Genomic DNA, 11,173 nt, shown 5'->3' with positions numbered 1-11,173 from the left:
ACTAGAATCATTTGATAAAATATTTATAAGGGCAGTAGTAGGAATAATAGTACTGAAATATACTATTTTTCTCAGAAGAAAGATCTTTTAGGTTTTTTCCAATGTTAATAACAATAGTATCTACTGTTACTTATTTTGTACTTAACATATGCCATGCACTATGCCAAGAGACTTATATACAACATCTCCTTTGGTGCTCCAAATAACCATGAAAGGTAGGTATTGTTATTCTCATTTTATGGAAGAAGAAAGTGAAATTTAGGTTAAGTTCCCCAAGGTCATATATATAGTAAGTGGCAAAGTCAAGATTTGATCCCTGGTACATCTGACACCAAAGTCTGCTAGTTTGCTACTTAATAGTACATTAGAGATTGAAATTTTATCGGAAACTATATTAGTTTCCTAGGGCTATCATAACAAATTATCACAAACTGGGTGACTTGAAACAACAGAAATTTATTTTCTTATAGTTCCGGAGACAAGAAGTCTGACATTAAGGTCTAGTTCCCTCTGAAGGCTCCTGGGGAGGATCCTTCCTTGCCTCTTCCCAGCTTCTGGCCACTCCTGGCAGTCTTTGGTGTTCCTTTGTGGTGACACAACTCTAATCTCTGCTTCTGTTTTCAGATGGTCATCTTCCTTCTGAGTCTGTGTATTCAAAATTTTCTCTTTTTATAAGGACACCAGCCATAGGGTCCACCCTAAACCACTGTGACCTCATCTTGATTTCACCTGCAAAGACACTATTTTAAAATAAATTCACATCCACAGACTTTGGGTGGACATGACTTCTGGAGGGACACTCTTCACCCAGTAGGGGCACCATTAAGCAGATAAGAAATGGAAAAACTTGTACTATGTCTGACTAGGTTTTCTTAAGTTCTGAATAATGAATAAAAGGTTACATGATTTGAGGCTTTCATATCTTTGCTGCTTATATATGTTTTGTTTATGCCAAATAATGTTCCTACTGGCAGTCGTATGTTATTCTGTATTCTAATTTAATCAGTTCAGTTGAGTTGCTCAGTCGTGCCTGACTCTTTGAGAACTCATGGAATGCAGCACGCCAGGCCTCCCTGTCCATCACCAACTCCTGGAGTCTACTCAAACTCATGTCCATTGAGTTGGTGATGTCATCCAACCATCTCATCCTCTGTCATCCCCTTCTCCTCCCACCTTCAATCTGTCCCAGCATCAGGGTCTTTTCAAATGAGTCAGTTCTTCAATCACGTGGCCAATGTATTGGAGTTTCAGCTTCAGCATCAGTCTTTCCAATGAACACCCAGGACAGATCTCCTTTAAGATGGACTGGTTGGATCTCCTTGCAGTCCAAGGGACTCTCAAGAGTCCTCCATCACTACAGTTTAAAAGCATCAATTCTTCAGAGCTCAGCTTTCTTTATAGTCCAACTCTCACATTCATACAGGACTACTGGAAAAACCATAGCCTTGACCAGATGGACCTTTGTCAGCAAAGTAATGTCTCTGCTTTTAACATGCTGTTTAGGTTGGTCATAACTTTCCTTCCAAGGAGTAAGTGCCTTTTAATTTCATGGCTACAATCACCATCCACAGTGATTTTGGAGTCCCCCAAAATAAAGTCTCACATTGTTTCTACTGTTTCCCCATCTATATGCCATGAAGCGATAGGACTGGATGCCATGATCTTAGTTTTCTGAATGTTGAGCTTTAAGCCAACTTTTTCACTCTCCTCTTTCACTTTCATCAAGAGGCTCTTTAGTTCCTCTTCACTTTCTGCCACAAGGGTGATGTCATCTGCATATCTGAGGTTATTGATATTTCTCCCAGCAATCTTGATTCCAGCTGTGCTTCCTCCACCCTGGCATTTCTCATGATGTACTCTGCATATAAGTTACATAAGCAGGGTGACAATATACAGCCTTGACGTACTCCTTTTCCTATTTGAAACCAGTCTGTTGTTCCATGTCCAGTTCTAACTGTTGCTTCATGACCTGCATATAGGTTTCTCAAGAGGCAGGTCAGGTGGTCTGGTATTCCCATCTCTCAGAATTTTCCCCAGTTTATTATGATCCACACAGTCAAAGGCTTTGGCATAGTCAATAAAGCAGAAATAGATGTTTTCTGGAATTCTCTTGCTTTTTCGATGATCCAGCAGATATTGGCAATTTGATCTCTGGTTCCTCTATTTTCTAAATCCAGCTTGACATCTGGAAATTCCTGGTTCACGTATTGCTGAAGCCTGGCTTGGAGAATTTTGAGCATTGCTTTACTAGCGTGTGAGATGAGTGCAATTGTGTGGTACTGTGAGCATTCTTTGGCATTGTCTTTCTTTGGGATTGGAATGAAAACTGACCTTTTCCAGTCCTGTGGCCAATGCTGAGTTTTCCAAATTTGCTGGCATATTGAGTGCAGCACTTTCACAGCATCATCTTTCAGGATTTGAAATAGCTCAACTGGAATTCCATCACTTCCATTAGCTTTGTTCGTGGTGATGCTTCCTAAGGCCCACTTGACTTCACATTCCAGGATGTCTGGCTCTAGGTGAGTGATTACACCATTGTGATTATCTGGGTCATGAAGATCTTTTTTGCATAGTTCTTCTGTGTATTCTTCCCACTTCTTAATATCTTCTGCTTCTGTATGGTGTTAGAAAGTGTTCTAGTTTCATTCTTTTACAAGTGGTTGACCAGTTTTCCCAGCACCACTTGTTGAAGAGATTGTCTTTAATCCATTGTATATTCTTGCCTCCTTTGTCAAAGATAAGGTGTCCATATGTGCGTGGATTTATCTCTGGGCTTTCTATTTTGTTCCATTGATCAATATTTCTGTCTTTGTGCCAGTACCATACTGTCTTGATAACTGTGGCTTTGTAATAGAGCCTGAAGTCAGGTAGGTTGATTCCTCCAGTTCCATTCTTCTTTCTCAAGATAGCTTTGGCTATTCGAGGTTTTTTGTATTTCCATACAAATTGTGAAATTATTTGTTCTAGCTCTGTGAAGAATACCGTGTGTAGCTTCATAGGGATTGCATTGAATCTATAAATTGCTTTGGGTAGTATACTCATTTTCACTATATTGATTCTTCCAATCCATGAACATGGTATATTTCTCCATCTATTAGTGTCCTCTTTGATTTCTTTCACCAGTGTTTTACAGTTTTCTATACATAGGTCTTTAGTTTCTTTAGGTAGATATATTCCTAAGTATTTTATTCTTTCCGTTGCAATGGTGAATGGAATTGTTTCCTTAATTTCTCTTTCTGTTTTCTCATTATTAGTGTATAGGAATGCAAGGGATTTCTGTGTGTTGATTTTATATCCTGAAACTTTACTATAATCATTGATTAGTTCTAGTAATTTTCTGGTGGAGTCTTTAGGATTTTCTATGTAGAGGATCATGTCATCTGCAAATAGAGAGAGTTTTACTTCTTCTTTTCCAATTTGGATTCCTTTTATTTCTTTTTCTGCTCTGATTGTTGTGGCCAAAACTTCTAAAACTATGTTGAATAGTAATGGTGAAAGTGGGCACCCTTGTCTTGTTCCTGACTTTAGGGGAAATGCTTTCAATTTTTCACCATTGAGGATAATGTTTGCTGTGGGTTTGTCATATATAGCTTTTATTATGTTGAGGTATGTTCCTTCTATTCCTGCTTTCTGGAGAGTTCTATTCATAAATGGATGTTGAATTTTGTCAAAGGCTTTCTCTGCATCTATTGAGATAATCATATGGTTTTTATTTTTCAATTTGTTAATGTGGTGTATAACATTGATTGATTTGCAGATATTGAAGAATCCTTGCATCCCTGGGATAAAGCCCACTTGGTCATGGTGTATGATCTTTTTAATGTGTTGTTGGATTCTGATTGCTAGAATTTTGTTAAGGATTTTTGCATCTATGTTCATCAGTGATATTGGCCTGTAGTTTTCTTTTTTTGTGGCATCTTTGTCAGGTTTTGGTATTAGGGTGATGGTGGCCTCATAGAATGAGTTTGGAAGTTTACCTTCCTCTGCAATTTTCTGGAAGAGTTTGAGCAGGATAGGTGTCAGCTCTTCTCTAAATTTTTGGTAGAATTCAGCTGTGAAGCCATCTGGACCTGGGCTTTTGTTTTCTGGAAGATTTTTGATTACAGTTTCAATTTCCGTGCTTGTGATGGGTCTGTTAAGATTTTCTATTTCTTCCTGGTCCAGTTTTGGAAAGTTTTACTTTTCTAAGAATTTGTCCATTTCTTCCACATTGTCCATTTTATTGGCATATAATTGTTGATAGTAGTCTCTTATGATCCTTTGTATTTCTGTGTTGTCTGTTGTGATCTCTCCATTTTCATTTCTAATTTTATTGATTTGATTTTTCTCCCTTTGTTTCTTGATGAGTCTGGCTAATGGTTTGTCAATTTTATTTATCCTTTCAAAGAACACTTTCTAACACCATACACAAAAATAAACTCAAAATGGATTAAAGATCTCAACGTAAGACCAGAAACTATAAAACTCCTAGAGGAGAACATAGGCAAAACACTCTCCGACATACATCACAGCAGGATCCTCTATGACCCACCTCCCAGAATATTGGAAATAAAAGCAAAAATAAACAAATGGGACCTAATTAAACTTAAAAGCTTCTGCACAACAAAGGAAACTATTAGCAAGGTGAAAAGGCAGCCTTCAGAATGGGAGAAAATAATAGCAAATGAAGCAACTGACAAACAACTAATCTCAAAAATATACAAGCAACTCCTACAGCTCAACTCCAGAAAAATAAATGACCCAATCAAAAAATGGGCCAAAGAACTAAATAGACATTTCTCCAAAGAAGACATACAGATGGCTAACAAACACATGAAAAGATGCTCAACATCACTCATTATCAGAGAAATGCAAATCAAAACCACAGTGAGGTACCATTTCACGCCAGTCAGAATGGCTGCAATCCAAAAGTCTACAAGCAATAAATGCTGGAGAGGGTGTGGAGAAAAGGGAACCCTCTTACACTGTTGGTGGGAATGCAAACTAGTACAGCCACTATGGAGAACAGTGTGGAGATTCCTTAAAAAACTGGAAATAGAACTGCCTTATGATCCAGCAATCCCACTGCTGGGCATACACACTGAGGAAACCAGAAGGGAAAGAGACACGTGTACCCCAATGTTCATCGCAGCACTGTTTATAATAGCCAGGACATGGAAGCAACCTAGATGCCCATCAGCAGATGAATGGATAAGAAAGCTGTTGTACATATACACAATGGAGTATTACTCAGCCATTAAAAAGAATACATTTGAATCAGTTCTAATGAGATGGATGAAACTGGAACCTATTATACAGAGTGAAGTAAGCCAGAAAGAAAAACACCAATATAGTATACTAACGCATATATATGGAATTTAGAAAGATGGTAACAATAACCCTGTGTACGAGACAGCAAAAGAGACACTGATGTATAGATCAGTCTTTTGGACTCTGGGAGAGGGAGAGGGTGGGGAGATTTGGGAGAATGGCATTGAAACATGTATAATATCATGTATGAAACGAGTCGCCAGTCCAGGTTTGATGCATGATACTGGATGCTTGGGGCTGGTTTGGGGCTGGTGCACTGGGACGACCCAGAGGGAGGGTATGGGGAGGGAGGAGAGAGGAGGGTTCAGGATGGGGAACACAGGTATACCTGTGGTGGATTCATTTTGATATCTGGCAAAACTAATACAATATTGTAAAGTTAAAAAAAAAAAAAAACAACTCAACATTCAAAAACCTAAAAAAAATAAATAAATCTTCTGCTTCTGTTAGGTCCATACCATATCTGTCCTTTATTGTGCCCATCTTTCCATGAAATTTTCCCTTGGTATCTCTAATTTTCTCGGTGAGATCTCTAGTCTTTCCCACTCTATTGTTTCCATTTCTTTGCACTAAACAAGTCACAGAGTTACAGGGTTAGAAATAATCTCAGATAGTTATTAGACCTATTGGTCTGCTTCTAGGGAAGGCTCACTGATTCATGCCAGATAGTTTGGTGTTTAATACTTTCTGAATACGTTTTATGGCATCTCCTATTAAACTGCCCTAATGTTCAGAAAGTTATCTTCAAGTCTAATTTTCAAACTTCTGGTTACAATTGAATCTAATTTTAGTTTATGGGTTCTACTGTCTTCAGAATCCTGACATATAAAAAATGTTAGAACTCAAATTGTTAATACTTCACATTTACAAAGCAGTTTAATACTGCATATTTTATGTCCGTATACTTTTGCTCTTGCTAGCTTAAAATAATAAATCTGTAAGATGTTATTAAACTAGACTTATTTTAAAGAAATTGCGGTCAGAGAAGTTGAGTTACTTACCAAAAGTCATAGAGCTAGTAAATGACAGAACTGGAACTTCAACCCAGATCCTCTGTCTCTAAATCCTGTGCTTTGTCCCATTATGCCCCACTGCAGAATAAAGAAGCAAAATCTAATCTTATTCTTTGGTGTATTGATGAATATAAGAGCTACCAGTGGAGAAGTGCTTGAGAATTACAAAATTCTAGAGTAAGAGGGACATTAACAATCATAAATTGTGGTAACAGTTTCCTAAAGAATTCAAATTCTGGCGACTGGATTGATGATACCAGAAAGGTTTTGAACTGAGTTGGGCTTACAAATGACTACACGGGTGTAGCTGAGTTCATTGTTAACATACAAAAAATGAAAGTATACTACTTTGGACACTAGAAAAATGAGCATTTGAGCATCAAGTTTCTGAGTAAGGAGGTCAACTAAGCAAATCAGAAAGTTGTAGATTGAGAAGTAAAAGAACAGGTATAGATTTGCTTAATAGCATGGACTTTAATGTCAGGCAGTTCTGGGTTTGAATCTTACCACTTACTAGCTAGATGACCTGGGATAAGTTACTTAACTTCTCTAAACTTCAGTTTTCTTCTCAATAAAATGTCATAAGAATGTCTATATCATTGTGTTGATGTAAATATTGAAAGACTATACACACATACAATACTTAGCAAGGTACCCTGCACAATAAATTGTAGTTTCCAGTTATAATAACAATATTACTGTCATTATTACTATTATGGTGGAGCATCAACTAAGCCCCCACCCACTTCTCTTGAAAGGCTATTGTGGAAAATGACATTTATTTATAAATATTTCATATATGTATATAGAAAATCTCTGACCTTAAGAACTATTCGCGGGTAGTCCCAAGATGGTGGAGGAATAGGATGGGGAGAACACTCTCTCCCCCACCAATACATCAAAAGATCATCTGCCTATGGAGCAACTTCCACAAAACAACTTCTGAACCCAGATACCCCAGAAAGACAATCTCTTCAAAATGAGGTAGGAAAAAAGATAAAGATGAAAAGAGAGACAAAAGATTTAGGGATGGAGACCCATCCTGGGGAGGGAGTCATGAAGGAGGAGAAGTTTCCACACAATAGAAAACCCTCTCAGAGGTGGGGTCAGTGGGGAGCTTTGGAATCTCAGAGGGCAGCATAACTGAAAATCACCACAGATTTCACAATGAACAGCAATTATTAGCCAAGAAGTGGCTCACATGCTTGCCTTTGGCCAAAGCCAGTGGGGGCTGGTGCAGAGGCATGAGCTAGATTGTCAGTCCTTAGGGTAAAGACTGGGGTGAATGCCCTGAGGACACTCTGAGGAGACTAATGTGACATAGCAACCTAAACCATGGGAACGTCAGAGAAACAAAGGAAAAAAAAAAAAAAAAAAAAAAGGACCTTTCCCATGGGAAGGCTCTAACACAGCACTGTGACCCCTGGCATGCTCACAGAGCAAAGGATCACACTCTAGTGAGCAAGTTGGCTGCCATTTATGCCCTCTCTCCTTGAAGGCAGAGAGGTAGAAGGCAATGGGCCACTGCAATCTGGGCCCCAGAGACTGCATCTCCTGCCAAGCTGTGAGCTGGCTGCCAGTCACTAATCACATCTTCCTGGAATCCTGGATGGTTTATATTGGCTAGGAGTGTTAGATCTTGGGACCAGCTCCCCTGATGAGATGAATGGCCCACCTGGGACCGTGTGTTCACAGCGCAACTGAGAGCCTGAGCAGCTTAGACTTGGGAGGTGCACAAGACACACGGCATACCTGAGACTGTGCCCTTGTGGTGCACCTGGAGCCTGAGAGGCTTGGATCTGGGAAGTGCACAAGACGCATGGCTCATCTGGGACTGTGTCCTCATGGCACACCTGAGAGCCTGAGAAGCTTGGACCTGAGAAGTACATGCCACCTTGGGCTGTGGCAACCCAGTGTGATCTATCCACTGTGAGCACTCCCCACACATGCCAGCAGTATTTTTTTTTTTTTCAGTGTCTTTCCCTCTCCAAAGCACAGCTGAGCAAGTGAGCTCGAATAAGTGGCCACTTTCGCCTCCTCATGTCAAGGTGGAAATTAGACACTGAAGAGACTTGCAAACAGAGGAGACCAAATGAAGCAAAGGAAAGAAGGGGGAACTCCCCCAGAAGTGACAGTTGCAACAGATTAAAACTCTGCAGTTAAGCTGAGACTGCATTTGAGGGGCAACTGTAGACTTCGAGAGCAAGTATAAGCTGGAACAAAGGACTATCTGACAGTGAACTGACCCCATCAACACTGCCCACAAAAGCTCCAGAGAAATACCTAGACATATTTTTATTATTATTATTTTTAAATTAAAAAAATTTAGTCCTTTATAAACTTTTATTTTTATAGTATACTATTACCTTTCTAAAAAAAAAAAAAACCTTATTTAAACAAACTCCATATATTTTTTCCAGAGGAGCTACTGAAAATATGTTCTGCTTTATCTCTGGGCAATCTTCCTAAAAGACATCATCTTAAACTTTCCACTAACTTCAGTGTATTCCTGGGAAAGTTGCTCAATTTATAGGCTTAATGTAATTCACTTTTAGACAGAAAGAGGGATATAGTCCTGACAAAAACAACTTATAATACCCACTTACCTTTTTCTGCTGGGCTCAAAACAGTCACTGTGAAAAGAGAGAGAAGATCAAGATTAGTGATATTTAGAAACATTATTTTTCTTATCTGTTTTTCCATAGCATCAATTTTAGTAATTTAGTCAATGATACTTTAGGAAACCATCAGCCTGCTAACATAAAGGAAGGCAAGGGTGATTAAATTCTATCCTTTGCTATCTTCCTTCATCTTAAACCTTGAGTGAGAATTTCTATGGGCTTCCCTGGTGACTCAGTGGTAAAGAATCTGCCTGCCAATGCAGGAGACACGGGTTCAATCCTTGGGTCAGGAAGATCCCCTGGAGAAGGAAATGGCAATCCACTCCAGTATGCTTGCCTGGAAAACCCCATGGACAGAGGAGCATGGTGGGCTAGAGTCCATGGGGTCGCAAAAAGTCAGTCACAGAGGGGACCTTCAAGATGGTGGAGGAATAGGACAGGGAGAACCCCTCTCCCACAAATATATAAAAAAATCACTTGCATGTAGAACAAATCCCATAGAACACCTTCTGAAAGCTGGCAGAGGATCCCAGACATCCAGAAAGGCAAACAAATCTCACTGCAGTGAGGTAGGGCAAAAGATAGAGACTAAAAGGGAGACAGAGGATTTTGGGACAGGGACCTGCACCCCGGGGGAGTTCTAAAGGAGGGGAGGTTTCCACACACTAAGAAATCGCCTCACATGTGGGGTCAAGGGGAAGCTTCAGAACTCAGAGGAGAGTGCATCACAGGAAGACAGGTGCTCTGAGGCAAAAACAGAGAAAATTCACCACAGAGATTAAGCCCAACAGCACTTCCCAACTGAGAAGTGGCTCACACAGTTGTGTCCACTTGCCGTGAATCGGGGCTAGGTGCAGAGGCCTAGGCTTTGGGGATGAGGCCTCAGAGAGAGGGCCAGAGCTGACTGCCATGAAGATACTCTGAGAGGGCTGAGGCAACACAGTAGAGGTAGACCAGAAAAACTTTGGGTCTGCCAGAGGAAAAAAGGATCATTCCCACAGGTAGACTCTAACACCGCCCTCTGATTCCACACGCTCACAGAACAAGGGACCCCATCCAAGCGAATTCTGAAGAGGTGTGATCCAGCTGTGGTCTGTGGCCCCAGAGGCAGAGAGGCAGGCATGGTGCCAGTGGTGGAAGGCAAGGGACCACTATAATCTCAGTCCCAGAGATCACAACTACTGCCAAGCAATGAGCAGCTGCAGGTTGCCACCCATGTCTTCTTGGAAGCCTGAGCGACTCAGCTCTGCCAAGTGTTCCACAAACCTGGACTAACTCCCCTGGGGAAAAGCATAGCCCACCTCAGACTATTTCAACCCTCCACATTGCCCAGCCACAATAAGCACTCCCCACACACCCCTCTCCTCAGCACAACTGAGCAAGTGACCCCGAATAAGGGGCTACTTTCACACCCTCACACCTGGGCAGTGAACAAACATGGGAGAGAGACTTAAAAACAAAGGTGGGACCAAAACCAAAGCAGAACACCAGGGGCTGCATGAGCAAAGGAAAGAAGCCAAAAGCATTTCAGAAGTGACAGCTGCAGCAGTTTAAATTCCAGCATTTAGCCTGAGACTGGAATTTAGGGTCAATTGTCTGCTTTGAGAGTAAGTACAAATGGGAGCAAGATAAGACCTGAGTATGAGCAGACCCTGCACTGCCCACAACATGTCCAGAGAGATACTTTCTTGATATACTGGAGAACTCTCTGAGTAGGCAAATCACCTGGAGCCGGAAAATGGAGAAACTACTTGGACATTCTTCTCACTTTTGTTGTCATTCTGTCACTAAGTCGTGTCTGATTCTCCACAACCCCCTGGACTGCAGCACACCAGGTTCCCCAGTCCTTCATCGTCTCCTGGAGTTTGATCAAATTCATGTCCATTGAGTCACTGATGCTATCTAATCATCTCATCCTCTGCTGCTCTCTTCTCCTTTTGCCTTCAATCTTTTCCAGCATCAGGGTCTTTGCCGCTGAAAAGGTTCCTCATATCAGGTGGCCAAAGTATTGGAGCTTCAGCTTCAGCATCAGTCCTTCCAATGGATATTCAGGGCTGATTTCCTTTAGCATTGAATGGTTTGATCTTATAGTCCAAGGGATTCTCAAGAGTATACTCCAGCACCACAATTCTTTGGCACTCAGCCTTCTTTATGGTCCAACTCTCACATCTGTACGTAACTACTGGAAAAACCATAGCTTTGACTAGATGCAACTTTGTTGGCAAAGTG

The 11,173-nt window shown here is 40.7% G+C and overlaps 1 protein-coding gene across 4 annotated transcripts in view; it reads right to left on the bottom strand.

Annotated features, from left to right (window-relative positions):
• The window catches only part of ZDHHC15 (zinc finger DHHC-type palmitoyltransferase 15), a 99,716-nt gene that overhangs the window by 68,532 nt on the left and 20,011 nt on the right, over positions 1–11,173 (bottom strand). For 3 of the 4 annotated variants that reach the window (XR_009734983.1, XM_061409674.1, XM_061409675.1), the window contains exon 2: positions 8,930–8,956. Coding sequence is in view for 3 of the 4 variants with exons in the window: in XM_061409674.1 (XP_061265658.1) it covers positions 8,930–8,956 (27 nt within the window). In the remaining variant the exon portion in view is untranslated. Of the gene's footprint in view, positions 1–6,311; positions 6,402–8,929; positions 8,957–11,173 lie in introns of all 4 variants that reach the window. The other variant, XM_061409676.1, reaches the window with a different exon arrangement.

This window comes from Bos javanicus, chromosome X, assembly GCF_032452875.1.
Source record: "Bos javanicus breed banteng chromosome X, ARS-OSU_banteng_1.0, whole genome shotgun sequence".
Taxonomy (NCBI): Eukaryota; Metazoa; Chordata; class Mammalia; order Artiodactyla; family Bovidae; genus Bos; species Bos javanicus.
Note: the sequence above shows the minus strand (reverse complement) of the source record. Positions and strands in the feature narration are given on the sequence as shown.